The sequence below is a fragment of the Cricetulus griseus genome, chromosome 2 (genome assembly GCF_003668045.3).
Source record: "Cricetulus griseus strain 17A/GY chromosome 2, alternate assembly CriGri-PICRH-1.0, whole genome shotgun sequence".
Lineage (NCBI taxonomy): Eukaryota > Metazoa > Chordata > Mammalia > Rodentia > Cricetidae > Cricetulus > Cricetulus griseus.
Window position 1 is genome coordinate 237,037,735 of NC_048595.1, and position 17,959 is coordinate 237,055,693.

The following is a 17,959-nucleotide window of genomic DNA, read 5'->3' on the forward strand; positions in this document are numbered from 1 at the left end:
TAGCTCCAAACCCATGCTCATCCAGGTAGGGAAGGAGGGTGATAGGGGCCAGGTATATAGCACAGAATTACGGTGAGTGTGAGCAGGATGCATTATATACTTACTTTGTAAGGCAGATCACTTAATTTTTTCATCATTGTATGTTTTCCTTAAAGAAATCACTACCACCACCAATGCCCAGTAAGTTGTACACCAAATAAATTGTGGTAACAAATTAATGATTTGTGGATCTAAAAAAAGTAGTATTAGTAAGACTATTTTCTGATGTCGCATTCCTTTAAAATGTGGGGAGTAACGAGTACAGATAAAGTCAATGAGACATTGAAACAGGATCAATCTTTCTATCCTAGTACACCGAATCTTCTCTGGTTGATTAGGAGCTAAATAATTCTAATGTCAGATTCTTACCTTCCTTTTTTTTTCTCCTTTTATTTTTGAGACAGGGTCTCACTATAGCATTCTGGCTGTAGGGCTGGCCTTGGCCCTATAAACCGTTTGCCTCTGTCCCGGGTGCTGGGATTAAAGGTGTACTTCACTATGCCCCACTGATTGCTGCCTTTCTGATAGAGATAGATTTGTTCTTATTTCTACTATGTCATATGAAATGCATTCCCTACATTATAAGGCCTGCTTACTGTCAGAGAGAGATGACATTAACAATATATAAGGTTGTTTCCACAAAGGTCTCTGTCAGTATTGGTGATCATTGTTTACAGGTAATTTTCATTTTCATTTAATCTGATTAAACCAGTGGTTAAGGTATAAATTTCAATTAAGAAATAAACTTTTCTGAAGGAAAAGCACAAAGTTCTTTATGTGAAGCCACTGTGAGACAATAGCTCTCCATATATATCATCTTCCCATATGTGGTCACATTAGTTACCTATATTCTAGAAAGAGCACATAGTGCATGCCCACACCTTAAAAAAGTCTTCTTCTTTCCTCCCTACCTTCCTCATCACAGGAAGAGGAATACAAGTTGGAAGTTACAATTTATATTCTAGTATTTTGCAATACTTATATTCATTTTGGGGCCAGGAATTTGCAAGGACAGTTCCATCCCACTAAAATGTGTATTATGTACACATCAACTTAATAACTACATTTTGAGTAACTCTTCTTGAAGATGGACCTTGTTTGAACTGACAAAGTTCCTTTATTACAGGGGAGAATCTACCTGTAGAACTGAGTACAAAGAAAGAAAATTATAGCTAGGTTTGGCTGTGCACACATGGAGATACAGCACTTGGGAAATGGAGGGAGAAGAGTCCTGAGTTTGAGGCCAGCCTAATGGAACCAAACCGAACTCCAGAGACAAAAAAAAATTATGATTTACACTAAACTTCCATCTTGTATTTGTAAAATTACCAGAGACAAGGGAAGTAGTTTTGAGAAGTGAAAGAAAAAAAATAGATGAGGAACAGGGGATAGAATGGGAGGGTGATGAGAAAAAAAACAGAGCAGCTTTTCTGGAAAGAACACTATTTTATTTCCCCCAGTTATAGTGTTCATGTTTTCCAAGATAAGCACATATTCTTTGAAAAATCATCACTGATATCCACAATATAATTTCATATCATATATTATTATCTTTTAAAAGAAATCTGAGAAACTGTTTGTACATGCGATCAGATCAAAGTGTAAATTTTGCTAATAAGACCCAGCTTGTATTACCTTATGCTTTATATTGCTTATACTACTAATCTGTCACACTTCATTGTAGTTTTTGTTAGAAAAAGTAGTAAACAGTACATTATGAGATGTGAAGGTGGATAACTTACAACCATCATCTCCAATATACACAACTTAAAAATAATACTATATGCTTACTTATCTTACACGTAAAAAACCCATGAAGCTGTTACAAAAGGCAGCACTTTTTAATAGGCCTCTGTAGCTAATGTTGCTGGAATCATCACTGTAGTCACTGTCAATTTTCTAGATGTTTTGAGATTTAGAAGTTGATTCTGCCAAGATAGACACCAAGTAATTCCACTTGTCCAGATGATTGAACAGCCAAGACTCTTAGTCACTTCTTTCAAGTGGCTTGTTTAGGTCAGGTTACTATACTGTCAAGTCAGTGAAGTCATCAGAGACCTTTGTGTTGACCTGTGCAGAAATGTTCGCTTTTGTGACATTGAGATAAATATCATACTGCTGGTCTAGGCCAAGATAACAGTCACTCAAGAGATACAGGGTGAAGATATATCTGAAATATAAAAACAGAAAGTAAATAATAAATGTGAGTGACAATGCCTTTATGAAACATACCACTGTGTACAATGAAGGAAAAACCTGGAGATAAAATGTAAATCTGCAGACATATTTTAATCTTTTACTAATTTATAAAGCAAATATGGAGATTAATAGTTTGAACATGTATTTAAGCATGAGAATTAATATAGGTGGAAGGGGTACCTACTACAAAGGTCATTAGTACACACTCCAGTAAGTGCAGGTCTTTCAGGACAGAGAATCACCATGCTTCACTATGTTGGAACTTGAATGTAAGACACTTCTTACCTTCCAGGTGTTTCAGGAGTACAGAAAGAGAGGGAGATGTCATGATGAGTTCGAACAAATCCTACTCGTTTTAAAGCAATTAGCTCTCTCTTATCCACCTCACCTAATATCAAAAACCATCCTTCATCTTTTAATTTTGGAAATCGAGGAGTAACTGCATAATTCTCGTGTTTTCCCTGAAAACCAGAAGAAAGATAAAACATTATCAATGCCTGTATTTTCTAGCCTGCTGGCTGTGGTTACAAGGCTATGCTATTTCACCTCAAGTTGAGCACATCTAGCTCGCTATTTTACAGTTCCTTCCTTTCTGCTTTTGTTTCTTTACTATGTCTTTAGCTCCCTTTCTTTTAGGCTCTCAGAGCATATAAAGGGATCACTCTGTGACTATGACTATCAAATCATTTGGCTCAGCTAGAACAGAAAGCTCTGAGTCATGACACATCTTTTATGACATTCCTAAAATAAACATTAACATTCCACTGACAGATGAGAAATATGAGGTACAATTTTACATTTAGATGCTACATAAATCTTCCAAAGTTATATGCACAAAGAACTGATGATTAGGAAAACGAGTACACAAATGAACACGTTACTTAAGACTAGACAATGAACCTCACAATAATGAACCAAGGCAGATTATTCTTTGCTCTGTCCAAGAATAAAATCCACATAAAAAGGACATTTTACTTTATTTATTTGTTTATTTCTGTTTTTTCAAAGACAGGGTTTCCCTTGAATTCAGAAATCTTCTGCCTCCTGAGGGTTGGGATTAAAGGTTTGTGCCACCACCACTCAGCAAAAGGACATATTTTAATGTGGTATAATGAAAACTTTTTTCTTAAAGGTGGCAGATGACACCCAAAAACAAATTGCTCAAATCTGCAGGGAACAAATGATGGGAAGTTGGACAGCAGCTATCTCATGAGGCAATATTACAAATACTTGTTTCAATAGCAAAGAAGTAAAGAGCAGAGGAGAGGAGTGAGAAAGAAAGGGAGGCAGCGCTGAGACTCTTGATTGTATTTAGCTAAGAAGGCAATACAGTGAGCAAATGGATGAAATGGAAGATCTTAAAGCACAATCAACAGTGGATGTACCACTGAGTGTAGTTTCCATCTGCATCTAGCTAGTATTTACCTGTACAAAGACCGGTGATGGAGATTGGGCTTTTTGCCTTAAGCATGTGGGCTGAATGAGGGCTTAACTACAGTATCAAACTCCTGTCTCCAGTGGGAGAAATGGCACTTCACCCATACTACAACATAGGCTATTTGAACACTGCAAATACCTCAACTGAAATAATCCAATTTAAAACAAACAAACAAACAAACAAACAAACAAACAAACAAACAAAGTAAATCCTAACTAATGGTCTAAGCCCAGACAGGCAAGTCCTAACAAGAAAGAATAAACATGAAAAAATCATGGCAATGTGCTTTCTTTGAAAAAAGGTCAATTCCAAAAGAACAGATTCCAAAGGAAATAAGATGAAATCCCTAACAAATAATTCAAATGAAGGAGTAGAAGAATACTTAATGACATAAAATCTTTGATGTCACTGAATACATTAAAAATATTTCAAAGGGGATAGAGAGATGGCTCAGAGGTTAAGAGCACTGACTGTTCTTCCAGAGTTCCTGAGTTCAATTGCCAGCAACCACATGGTGGCTCACAACCATCTGTTATGAGATGGTTCTGGCGTGCAGATATATATGGAAGCAGAATGTTGTATACATAATAAATAAATAAAATCTTTAAAAAAATTTCAAACAGCTGAGTGAATTAAGGAAGTCAACAGAGGACATGACAGAGGCACTTAAGGGGCTCACAAGAGTATGAAAGTAGGCATGGTGCTTCATGCCCTAATCTCAGAGATGGTGAGGTGGAGATGAGAGTATCCCAAAGGCTTGCTGGTGAGCCAGCTGAGATAACCAGTAACCCCCAGGTACAACAAGAGACACTATTAAAAAAAAAATCAAACAACAAACTAATGTGGAAAATAAGACGGATGGCTCCAGAGGAACACCACCTGAATGCCTCCACACATGTGCTCATACACTCATTTCACCCATTTGTGCATGTATGTGCACATCCTTACCCGCTTCCAGAAATTGATGGGGGAATGTCCTTCTGTACATGTTTCTCTTATTGGTTAATGAATAAAACACTGATTGGCCAGTAGCCAGGCAAAAGGAGAGAGAAGTGGCCAGGAAGAGATGCCATGTAGCTATTGGGAAGATAGGATGCTGGAAGTTCTTTGGTAAGATAAAACCATGTAGAAATACATAGATTAATAGTTATTGGTTAATAATTAACAGAGAGCTAGCCAGTAAGAAGCCTGAGTCATCGGCCAACAGTTTAATAATGTCTCTGTGTGCTTTCTTTTCTTTTGCTTCTTTCTTTTTCTTTTCTTTCTTTTTCTTCTCTCTCTCTCTCTCTCTCTCTCTCTCTCTCTTGGCTTTTCAAGATAGGGTTTCTCTGTGGCTTTGGAGGCTGTCCTGGATCTAGCTCTTGTAGACCAGGTGTCGAAGTCACAGAGATCTGCCTGCATCTGCCTCCCGAGTGCTGGGATTAAAGGTGTGTGCCACCACTGTCGGTTGTCTCTGTGTGCTCATTTGGGGCTAAAGGGTGGTGGAACCTAGTGGGACAGAAACTCAAGACTACACAAAATAAAAGGCATATTAAAAGTACAGAAATATGTAAAACACTTAGATTTTCTTTCTTTTTTATTTTTTTTTGAAATCAATGAAAGCTTTACCAAAGAATTGACAGACTCACAGAGCTAGAAGACAAGACAGACAAATTCAGGTAAGGACAAAAATAAAATGATGACAAAGTATAAACAAAACACACAAAATTTAGGCTGGAGAGATGGCTCAGAGGTTAAGACTGCTCTTCCAGAGGTCCTGAGTTCAATTCCCAGCAACCACATGGTGGCTCACAACCATCGTTATGAGATCTGGTGCCCTCTTCTGGTGTGCAGATATACATGGAAGCAGAATATTGTATACATAATAAATAAAATTTTAAAAAACCAACACAAAATTAACTTCAACAAAGTAACAGCAGATGATGTTAGTCAGATCCTTCCAACAAAAGCTAACCATAAAATTCACAAAGGATACCATAGAGCAAATGGATTTAACAGACATGTACAAAATTTTCTATTAAATACTGTAAATGCTGCTTGCTTCAGAAGCCCGTAGATCTTTCTCTAAAATAGACTGTGTATTAAGACATGAAGAAAATGCTAACAAATAGGAAAAAATTGGAGTAATTTCTTGCATTCCATGCCATTACAAAAAAAAGTAAAACTAGAAGAGAAATTAAAGAACATACACAAACTTTACTGAACCAGAAGACTCTGTCACGAGAAAGGAGAAGAATCAAAAAAAAAAAAAAATGGATGTAATGAAAGTACATCACAGGAGAACTGGTGAGATATAATCCAAGTGGCTCTAGGGGAGGACTTTTAGCCACAAATACCCACAATAAAAAAATAGAGAAATAGCCAGGTGGTGGTGGCACACGCCTTTAGAGGCAGGTGGATTTCTCTGAATTCGAGGCCAGCCTGTTCTACAAAGCTACACAGAGAAACCCTGACTTGGAAAACAAAATAAAGTAATATTCCACAAAAATCAGATTAATGTTAAACAAATTACTCAATAAAGCATCCCAAGGTCTAAGAAAAATAATAACAATCCAATCCCCCAAAGTAGATTAGATGGAAAGAAATAATAGCAATCAGGGTGGAAAACTGAATATGAAAGTTAAAAAAAAACCAAAGTAAAGAATGAAAGAAACAGAATCTATGAGAACATAAACAAGATAAACTTGACAAATACTTAGACAAACCAAGCAAGAAGGAAAGAACCAAACTACTGAGAACAGAGATGAAAGTGGATATTGCAACAGTCACTAGTGAAATTTGAAGGCTCTTCAAAGATATATAAAAAAAAATGTAAAAGAAATGGATAATTATCTTGACACATGTGACCTACCCAAATTAACCAAGAGCATATAAACACGGTATCAAGCAATGGGATGAAAGCAGAGAGTGGTAAGACTGCCAACTAGACAAAGGCCAGGCTTAGATGGCATTACTGCTGAATGCTACCAGACATTAAGAACTAAAAACAATACTCCTCAAATGATTTCACAAAAGGGGCAAGGGTTACAAAGCAAGTTCCAGGCCTACTTAACCAGGGATCAAAACTGTAAAGCTCAGCAATTTGTAACATATATAGCTTGCCAAAATAGATGACTAGATATAAAAATGAGAATACTTGAAATTTATTTTGGATTGATTTCTACAAAGATCATCTATTGGTTTTATAAGACAATGACCTTATGACATAAATATACTAATAGCAAAAAGCACTTTATTAGACTTCATTGTGTTCTAAACAGTTTTTTTTTTAAACAGAAATTAGAAATTAAGTTTAGTTTTCCACCACAATTGAATCTATTTTTAAGGTGAATATTAACGTAACTTCACTATAATTTTATTTTTATAATTAATACTACCCTCCCATCTATGATTTTGTATGTGAAAGCAGAGGGCTAAAGTTGCTAGTTGAAACCTTATTTATCAAGGCTTACTCTTGACAGCAGCAAGGACTGAACCCACTAGGCTGAAATGAAGAAGTCTTTATTCAATTATGGTGTCCCTTAAAAACCACCTGACCATTCTACCTGATCTTCTAGGACTTAAAATGGCTACAGAAAAGAGCACAGTAATATATAATAAAACCACTGTACATTTTTTCTCTACATGAAATTGACAAAACTTTCTTAATGCATAAAAATGAAGGAAGCAGGCAGAGTTGGCAATTGAGCCCCAGAAAAATTTAGTTTCTTGTTCAAGTGCAGAATATCTAGGAAAGCTTCAACCTCATCTGTATGTAGTGCAACATAGGCTCTGTACATCAAGGTCCTCCAAGCCAGTGCTTCTCAGAGTTGAATGTCCTTAAAATCCTGTGGGCCACTAAGGAAAGTATCAAATCCCTGAGATTGTTTGGTTAGTGTGGAGGTATTCAAGAAATCTATACTTTACTAGGCACTCCAGCTGGAAAAGTCTGTGAGTAGTGCTACAGGCAATATAAGGTGGAGGGAAATTCTGGACATGAAAAATGGCACACAATGAGATCTGACTAATTTCAGAAGACTGACGTTAGCTGCTAATGCCAGTTGAGAAAGCAGGATTCATGAGTGACACGGACACATTAGTAATAGAGAAGATATGTGTGGTGGTGCATGTGAACAGTTGGTGTGAAATATTTGAGGATGGAAAGCAAATGTTACACCTTGTGGAGCCCAAAATGGACTCTCTGCAGGCTGACTTGAAGCACATACTCCTGATCAGCATGCAACTTGATCCATTTGTTGTCGTCTCGTTTGTCTGCTGTCAGAGTTGAAATGGAGAGTTCATTATGTCCGTCGACTGAGTCATCCCATGAGCCTTTAACACTTAGGCCAACATTTATCACTGGCAAGCGAGATAAGAAATTCCATGCCTGAATAAAAAAGAAAAATAATGAAGGAACAATTAGTGGATAAAATGGTGTGCTTTTAGAAAGCCAGTCTTCTAACTTTGAGACTAACCCTGTGTTGATGCAGCTCTTGAAATAACACAGAGATGCTTTATACTTGCCTAGCAACTACTAGGATACTGCTAGTGCTATGACCCATTTACTCATTCATATTTCACTAGCTTCTATTATATTGTATATGTAGAAATAATATGCTTTCAACTTTAGTTTAAAAAACTGAAAAAAAGGACATTACATTATATGACATTAATGCAAATCTCACCTGACTTGAATAATTTTTGGCTATAGTAAAAAGTAAACATGGTTAAAAAAAATTACTGTTAACTGTTTTTTTTTTTTTTTTGAGATCTGACTATTCCGATATTATAAGTGACTTTTAATGTGGAGAGCATTATTGGGTCCTATAAGGACAACTTGAAAAGAAATTGATGTAGTATCTTTCTCTAAGCAACTAAATGAAATATAACATAACTTTTGTTTACATTCTAAATTTATTCTGTAAATTTCTACAGTAAAATCCTATAACAATTATAATTCATAAGGAGCCCTATAATTCTAGGTATCCTAGAAAAAATTTGCATTATTATCCCACAGTAATAATAAAAGCACTACCTATTAAGAGTGGAAATATGTGGCCCCTACCTCAGACCTGGACAACACAATAGAGTTGGCTCTGTTGGTGCAGGAGATCTGGCCCCACCCTCTGCTCATCGCTGTAAGGGGTAAATTAGCCAGGGCAATGCTGGAGACCTCAGCCTGGTGGTGAGGACAGGAGAACTAGGAGGCTGACCAACCCTGCAGCATTTGAGGCCTACCCCAACATCCACCCCATTCATGATCTATTGGAGCATGTGAAGGAACTGGTCCTGCAGATCCAAAGCTACAGGTTCTCCAAGACACAGGGCAGTAACAGGATATCCAAGAGAGGTCCCAGTGAGAGCTCAGCATTGATAATGTAGCAGAAACCAGAGGTCTAGAACCAGACTTCTTTGCAAGAAACACTTCAAGTAAAGATATATGTATAAAAGGATTTACTTCGTGATTCACTGTGTTCCACTGCAGCTTCCATGATGAGATTGATGATTTTTTCTCCCTTTTTTTTCTCTTAAATTTTATTTTATTTTTGGGGGGAGGTTTCAGGGGCAGAGGATGGATACGAAGGGATGGGAAAACGAACGGGATTGAGGTGCATGATGTGAAAGACACCAAGGACAGAGAAAAAGGAAGTTAAAAACAAGAGTGGAAATATTTTGCCACTTTATGCCTCCTCTTTAAGAAATTTGTAAATAATCATGCAATCAGTGCTCCACAACGTAGAATGAAAAAAATGAAAGTCTAGATCCCTGGAAATCATGTCACAAGAAACTCAAGGTGTTAAGGTAACTGTCATCTTTTGTAAAATTTACAAGTATGCGGGAAGCTTACTATTGATGGAGAATACTTCCTAATGTGGTTTAAAAAGTACGTGAGCACTTTTACTTTGGTTTCTTTTGATTCCTTAATGTATACCACAGTTTTTCTGGTAACTTTAATTGCTTGTACACTACTATTTTACTGCTTCTGAGTATATGCAACTGAAATGAAGTAGCCTGGATGTGCCAAATCACCCTCGGGAATTAAAAAAAAAAAAAAAGAGAAAAAAGAAAAAGAAAAATGAAGGAAATAAAGAAGAGTTGGCTCAATCAGAACTGTCACTGTAACCTGAATCCCATAACTTTTTCTTATGAATTTGAAATTAGGCCTGGAGCTAGATTCTGCAATAGTCTGCTAGATAATGTAGTTTAAGTACACATGATGGCTGAGCCCCTATCAGAAGCAGCTGTTAATGAGTAGAGAAACCGCTCTACTTATGACAGGCCAGCATGAAATGCTTAAGGAGACATCCAGTTTTAGGAGGGCATTTATTTAATGAGATGACACACGTTAAATAAACCTATTAATATTCTTTTTATTTACACTATTAAATGAGTTATCAATAAAATGTCTTCTGTTTTTAGTAACTCTTTGAATTACTCTACAATGCTCTTAAGAGTATCTGGCTTTTATATGTATGAAATCTTTTGGAAGGATTTAGTTATTATTTTCTGCCTATAATATGTACACGTTTACTTACTGGGTATATATATGTGTATATACATACATACATACATACATACATACATACATACATGCATGCATACATGCATACATGCATGCATACACACATACATATCATGAGCTATTTTTAAAGAAACTGCTAAGACATTTCAATACCAGCCAAACATATTTATCTGAGGATTAATCTTCATCTATTGAATCAGGCAAGATCACTGCCATGCATACAATTATTTAATTAGCAGCCAAATCCTCTGCCAGTCAGCAGCCGTTCCAGGCATACTGATGGGGTAGGGGATGCAAATCTCACAGTCGTCCTGCTATTTCTCATTACTACTGCAATTAGCACTTAAATTGATGCTTTAAACATACTAATTTCTGGAATAATTCAGGATTTGTATGTTACCTGGGATCGCCTCACTGCAGAGCCGACACCAGATTGCTCTGCAAATTGAAGCACTTTTGAGCCAAATAACCATCATCATATCAGACAGAGCCAATTTGCATTTGGTTTTAAAGATAACAGAATGGCAATTTATGCAAATAAATTAAGTAAGTTTACTTCTGAGTTCTCCCTCAACTAATTATAACAATGTTCTAGTTTTTCATCATATTTAAAACTTGGCTTAAAATCAGTGTATGTTATTCAAGAAATCTGTTGTTGTTCATAGTAGTCTTGTTTGAGTTTAAAGATGTTTTTATTCATAATTTTAATGGTAATTTAGTTAGAAGGATATTTATTATGAATATTTATATAATGATTTGTGTCAGTCTGGGGTTCAACAGAAACTGAACAGTCAATTAGATATTTACGCCTGTTATACTTTTACCAAGTCTTACTTAGAGTAAGTCACTTGGAAAAGAAAAGAATCACGGTGGAGAAGTTTCCTCAATACTTGAAGTTGCAGATCAATACATCAGTTATGAGAAAATGCTGAATACTTACTTTAAAATTTCAGGACAAAATATTAACAATTTAAAGTCTGGACACTCAAATATTTCTGCCATCATTCATTTATGTTTTTGGTTTTCCCAAATAGAGTAAAAAGATAGCGATTTACAAAATATTACAGTCTCAAATTTAAACTAAGGTGTTCCAGGCAACATTCATTGGCCTTGTTAGGCACAACAGCATACATAATGAAAAGTGTGTATATTATGTGTTTAGAACCAAGGTTGCAGTGAAGTTGTGAGATGAATGCTAAAAACACCTCAGATGCATGATGTGTTTGATTCTGAATTAAGTTTTGGTCATTATGCATTCAGAAACCCTTCATTGTTACCAATTTTTCATGATTCCATTATCATATGGGTTGTCGACCCATAGCTGAAGAAGCTGTGTTCTAAGTTAGGAAACTTGATCTGGAGGAGAGATGGATATACCTGCTTTGCTTTTGCTGACTGTAACTCATTCTCCACCATGGAGCTGAATACATGGTCTTTCCCTTCACAGGCATGGATCAGCTCAGGAAGGCACTCGATGGATGTTCGCCACCTACCATGTGGGCCCTTTATGGGTGGTTTCCATTTCCTATGAAATAATACATACCAATACAATAATTCCTTCACAGCCAAATGATGATAGTGGTTTTAACAGTTTCTTTAAACAGATGTACATTTTGTAGCCACTATGCTAACTAAGCCATCTCTACCACTATATGAAGTGTATAAACTGTAATTTATACATGAAATACTTAGGTTTCACAGACAGTGGGTGTCTATAGGAACACAGGCCATCAGATCTTATGCTAGGAAAAAAAATACAACTGAAATCATATTTACACTCTTAAGGGGTTCCAGAAAACTGTAAGGGATTTCCTAGGGCCCAGCTAATTCTTAGTTCACATAATAGACCTCTGGGTCCCTTAGTATGCCTTCTTTACAGACATAAGTGCTGGCTGCCTCTTAACACTGGCTACTGGTATGGCTTGCTCTAAGCATATTTGTATTATTGTTCAGGGATATCCCATGATAGACTCAAACATCCTGGAGTGCCATGGAGCCCAACATATTTGATTTAAGTAAGAGACTCTCCTGAAAGGACTCCATATATGACTGAGGTGTTGCTTGTTTGTTTTGTTTTGTTACTATGAGTTCTAGGGGCTCATGTTGCCTTGGCCTTGAACTCCTGATCTTCTTGCCTTCAATTCCTGAGTGCTATATACTAACAGTTTACATAGTGCTGGCAACTGAACCTAGCCCTTCCTGATTGCCAGGCAAGCACTCTATCAACTGAGCTATCACCAACCATGTCTGAGGTTTCTGTTATTATTTGTATCTACAGGCATATTTAACGATTGCAATCCCTTTTCCAGCAGATAAATTATAAAAGGAACACGATGGTAAGCTTCAAGCAGACCGTTTTGTTTGATTTCACAACTGTAAAACAACATTTTGGTTGAAAAGTGTTTCTCAACTATGAAACATTGGTGTTAAAGACATATTTCATTTAAACACTGCCAACCTCCAAGTATTATGAACCGCTTTTTTTCCCCCCTGGCTAAAATATTTATAATCATTATATGAGGCCTAAGGGCAAATAATTTGATGCCAACACAAACTCTTATGGTATATAAAACAACATTTCTAAACATTTTGTAGATGTACACAATTTCCATTTGAAAACATTTCAGATTTCTTTACTCTCTTGTATTAGAGAAGAAAATGGCAATTTATTTTATGTTTGTTCACAAAGTACATTATCAATGTCTTCTTAAATGGAGGCTGATATTGTAAGGGAATAAATTCAATTAAAACTGACATACAACCAACCAATGCTGCAAATGTGAAAGGGTTTGGATAGGAAGAGGTTAAACTTGCTGTTCTTCTTGGAGCTGGTAACCCCATTCCAAGGGAGGATATTATATTTCAGCCCACACTTTTCTCCTTATGAAAAAAGTTAATTTCAACCTGAAAGATTCAGTGTTCTAGGCACCACATGAATTGTAGGAGTGCATGAGGTTAGGAAAGAAAACTGCCTTTGTAGCTGGGGTGGAACACAGTGATAGGGCTCAAGCATGCCATGTTAAACCACTGGGTTGGATCTCAGCAGCCTGAGCCCATTTTTTTAAACAAAATGTTTTTAAATTAAAATAATTACATCAACAATTACCTGAAAACAACAATTACCTGAAAAGGTGAAGATGGTGCTGTTCTATGTTTGGTATTGTAAGAAGGGATGAGTCCTTTAGCCACCGGCCTTGGATCACCATCTGAACCAGGTGGGTGATGTTTATGGCAGTTACCAGCCAGCCCTGGCTGGCAGCCACATCCAGCATGGCCTGGGTAAGGAAAATCATGTTAGCTTTAACAATAAGAACAACAACAACCACAACCACAAGTAGTAAAGCCAAATATTGTATCTTAAAGTTACTGTGTATAAGAACAGAAACTAACAATTCCTCACAGAAGGGTCGAAGAGAAGCTTTTGAGGACAGTAAAAAAAAGGTTAGACATCACTGTCTCCAATAATAAGAAAAAGGTATACTTTTTGAACAAATAGTTAATACAACTTACAGAATCAAGGGAATTTAAAATGTAAAATTTACTGTATTTCAAATGTAAAATCAGTAACTGTAGGGAAATTTTTTTAATTAAAAAATATTTTCCTGAAGAGCAGGCCAAGAATTATAGGTAGACTCTTAATGACAATAGAGCACACCACAGAGGCAACGCCTGCGGTCCATGTGTAGCGATGGAAGCTATCTATTACACTATACATCTAATCTAATGTTTTATGGACAAACAAAAGCCTTCATTTGCTTAAGGCAAAACTAAACAGTGAAATCTTATTTAAACAGAGGAGAAGTTTACATAGGCAAAGTGATTTCAATTAAACTAGATTCTGCAGAATGCTGACTGAAAGACATGTAAGTTAATATGATATTGGGCAATTATACAGTTTTGGGACTGTACTAGCTTGTTTTATTTGTACCTAGCAATCTATTACAATGATACGTCAACAGTAAATGTTTCACTGACAATAAGATACTATAAAATGTTGTTCAAAATCTGTTTTTAGAAATTATTAAAGCTATGTTAGTAATGTACCATACTAGCATTCTGTGGTATCAGTGTGAACATATGCTCCTAAGCTTTAAATTTCCAACTCTGTATTCTCTAATTTATAAAAGGTTGTCAAATAAAATCTATGCTCTTTTTGTGCACAATACAGGCAAACGGACCAAGGTTCTTGGATACAATGATGAGTGTGACAGAATGATCAAACTGGTCATTAGCATCTCTTGGGCTGCTAGCTATACACCAAAAGCCTGGCTATAGCTATGTTTACATGTGTGGATACATAAGTATGTGCATATGTGAATGTTTCATGCACACTTGAACTCTGTAAAACATTCTGTGTGTACATTTGTTCTTTTTTTTTTGCAAAAGCAGAATTTAATATGTTTGAGGCATCCAAGTTATAATGAATGCTATGTAGAAAATAATGTAGTATACAAATCACACTTGAGACAAGCTAAGAGAACAGAAAAGAGAAATGAATAACTGTACTAATGCAATATGATGCTGCATTTAGAACTTGTAATGAGGACTAACAACAATTTTACTTTTGATTTTCTACTGTAGCTTGACTGAAAATAAATTCCAGACCAAAAGCTTATATCTACAGTTGGATGAACTAACCATATGGTCTTAACTTTGAAGTTTTCATTATGAAGTTGAAAGATTTCATAAAATTTATGAGCGTTCTCCACAAGTTTTCATTGTATGATCCAGATGTAAAAAATACAAAAAGAAAATCATGCAAAGTGTTTATGTCAAGTGAAAGTCTTATCATGAACTGAAACTCATCTTTAATTTATAGAAAAGAAAGGGATGATAAAGGTATGGCAACTGTACATATACTTGTGCAGAACTAAATCCCGCTACATCTGCCTGCCAACCATTACCTAGTGCTAAAGGCATTGCAAATGTACACATACATGTGCAGAACTGAATCCTGCTACATCTGTCTGTCAACCATTACCTAGTGTCATGGTCCTTTCTGCTCTACTGCTTAGCACCTGTCTTCCCTGTCTCAGAAATCTCCATCTATTCCCATTCTAACTCTATTTTTCTTTAATCAACACTTTGTTTTCTTACTAGAGTGAATTTCTAAAGAGATAAAACTAATCAGTCTATTCCTCTACTTAAATATTTTCAATGACATTACACTGTGTAGTGAACAAAAACAGACACGTCTTGCAACACAGCAGTCAAACCCTTTAATTACTGTCTCTTTCTCTCTTATCTCCTTGCACAATATACTCAGTGCAGTAGTACAAAATGACAGGCATTTTTCAGATTTATACAAGCTGTTAATTTTTTAAAAATGAATATCACTCTTATACACTTGAATATTTACCATTCATCTTTTCAAGCCTTCCTGATTCTTCCGGACAGATAGATACAGGCCAGCTTGTCTCCCCTGCCTCCACTCTCAAGGTAGCTGATCATTATCTTATTGTGAATCTCTGTCTACATGTTATCCAGTAAACTACAGATTCCTTGTCACAAGAATTTATAATCATTCTTTGTATTTATAGCTCTAGCACAGTGTATTCATTAAATATTTTGTGTTGAGCTGAATGAATATGGCCTGCCCTGGAAGACTCATAGGGAGTGGCATTATTGGAGGTGTGGCCTTGTTGGAAGAAATGTGATACTGTGAGTGGGCTTTGAGGCTTTTTTTTTTAAAACTAAAAAGATTTATTTATTTATTATGTATACAACATTATGTGCATGTATGCCTGCACATACATGCCAGAAGAGGGCACCAGATCTCATTATAGATGGTTGTGAGCCACCATGTTGTTGCTGGGAATTGAATTCAGGACCTCTGGTAGAGCAGACCCGTGCTCTTAGCTGCTGAGCTATCTCTCCAGTCCGGAGGTGGGTGGGATGGGGTGGGTGGGTGGGGTGGGGTGGGGTGGGGTTGAGGTTTGAGAAGCTTAAGCCAGACCCAGTGTCACTCTCTCTTCCTGCTGCCAGCTGATCCAGATGTAGATATCTCAGCTGTGCTCCAGCACCATGTCTGCCTTTGTGCTTCTATGCTTCCTGCCATGCTGATAATGGACTAAACCTCTGAACTGTAAGCCAACCCCATTTAAAGGTTTTCCATTATAAGAGTTGCCATGGTCTGAGAGTCCTCACTTTCTCTGAGGAGTGGATGGGGGCTGGCATGGGGAGACAGTAGAGGGAATAGGAGGATGGGAGGGAGAGGGAACTGTGATTGATATATAAAATAAGATTGTATTAAAAATAAAAAAATAACAAAAAAGAGAGTTGCCATGGTCACAGTGTCTATTCACAGCAATAAAATGCAAAGATATATTTGTTTAAATAAAGTATAAGTAAAAATTCAAGTATAATGATTATGACATTATGACTAAATCATTGAGATCAACTAAAGGCAGTATAAAAGAAAAACATAGAAACTTTGCTGTCAGACATAGATTTAGATCCTAATTTTATTCCATTTATCACATCTAAATTTGAGAAAGTCACTTTACACTACTGAATCCAGAAGAGGTTATATGGATGCAAAGAGAAAATATATCACAGGAACCTCCCAGAAGCTAGCTGTCTGCCGCACAAAAGACAGTAGTGAACAGAGACCTATTTATATCTTTTAAAACAATACTCCCCCCACCCACACTCTTAGCAAAGATTTCCATTATCTTTTTGATGTCCATTTCTACACAGGGTTGGAGGAGTAGAGGAAAGGACCACGCATGGCCAGGAGCAGATGCATAGGTTGGTCATCAGGAGAGGTTTGGAATTACAAGAAAGTCAAGGGACAATGCAAAGAACTAATTCAGTCCTTTGCTGAACATAGCCTTTTTTTTCTTCTCTTTTTCTTTTGCCATTACTTAAGCAATACAGTGTATTAGGAATCATAAATAGTCTGCAGTTGACTTAAGGTATAGAGGAGTATATGTATATGTTACATATAAACACTACCAAATACTAAATAAGAGACTTGAATATCCACAGATTTTGGCATCTTTCAGGGTCCTGGAACCATTCCCTGACATATACTGAAGCAAGATTTTATTTGCTTTAATTGAGAAGCATCCTTGAAGTCCCATTTGATCTAACATGCACATTCCTCACAAAATCAGTTACTCTAAAGTACAGCCCCACTCAAATTCTACCCACCCTCCACTTTATTCTCAATTTCATTGGTTGTTTACTCTACTAATTATATTTACTATTATAAAACATCTACATATACTATTTACTACACTAAATATACCATTAGAGCCAAGCTCTATTCTAAAACTCATATTCTATAACTCTATAGTCTTTCTCTTTCTGAGCCATGATCTTCATCTATAAAATGTGCTTAAATTTAATGTTACATAAAAAATTGCTAATATACTATTTGACAAATAGCAAGCATTTACTAAAAGTCTATTCTGATCACACATTATTTAAGTATCATGGAGGGTGTCATATGGCCTTCTTTGTCATCCTCTCCTGCCCCTGCTTTGTTATTGATTCCTTTGTTAGTAGTGCTGCTCACTGTAACTTTCTGGTTCCACTTTGTTTCCTGGATTTCTGAGTCCAGCTCTAGCCTATACTCCCTGTGGAACTTGTCTTCACTTTAATAGCCCACCTGGCTTTGTAGGCAGAGTTTCTATCCTACCTGGTCCTACAGCTGCTTTGCCCAAATAAACACCTAGATGCTATATTAATTATAAAACTTTTGGCCAATGGCTAGGGCTTCTTACTGGCTCTCTCTCTCTCTCTTAATTATTAACCCGTAACCATTAATCTATGTA

The 17,959-nt window shown here is 36.4% G+C and overlaps 1 protein-coding gene across 3 annotated transcripts in view; it reads right to left on the minus strand.

Annotated features, from left to right (window-relative positions):
- Nucleotides 1-1,465: 1,465 nt before the first annotated feature.
- The window catches only part of Ascc3 (activating signal cointegrator 1 complex subunit 3), a 321,774-nt gene continuing 305,280 nt past the window's right edge, over nucleotides 1,466-17,959 (minus strand). For all 3 annotated transcript variants that reach the window (XM_027402943.2, XM_027402942.2, XM_027402944.2), the window contains 5 exons: nucleotides 13,302-13,453; nucleotides 11,556-11,703; nucleotides 7,833-8,042; nucleotides 2,524-2,699; nucleotides 1,466-2,209 (listed from right to left, as the gene is read on the minus strand). In XM_027402943.2, coding sequence (XP_027258744.1) covers nucleotides 2,065-2,209; nucleotides 2,524-2,699; nucleotides 7,833-8,042; nucleotides 11,556-11,703; nucleotides 13,302-13,453 — 831 coding nt within the window. In that variant the 3' untranslated portion in view covers nucleotides 1,466-2,064. The remainder of the gene's footprint in view (nucleotides 2,210-2,523; nucleotides 2,700-7,832; nucleotides 8,043-11,555; nucleotides 11,704-13,301; nucleotides 13,454-17,959) is intronic.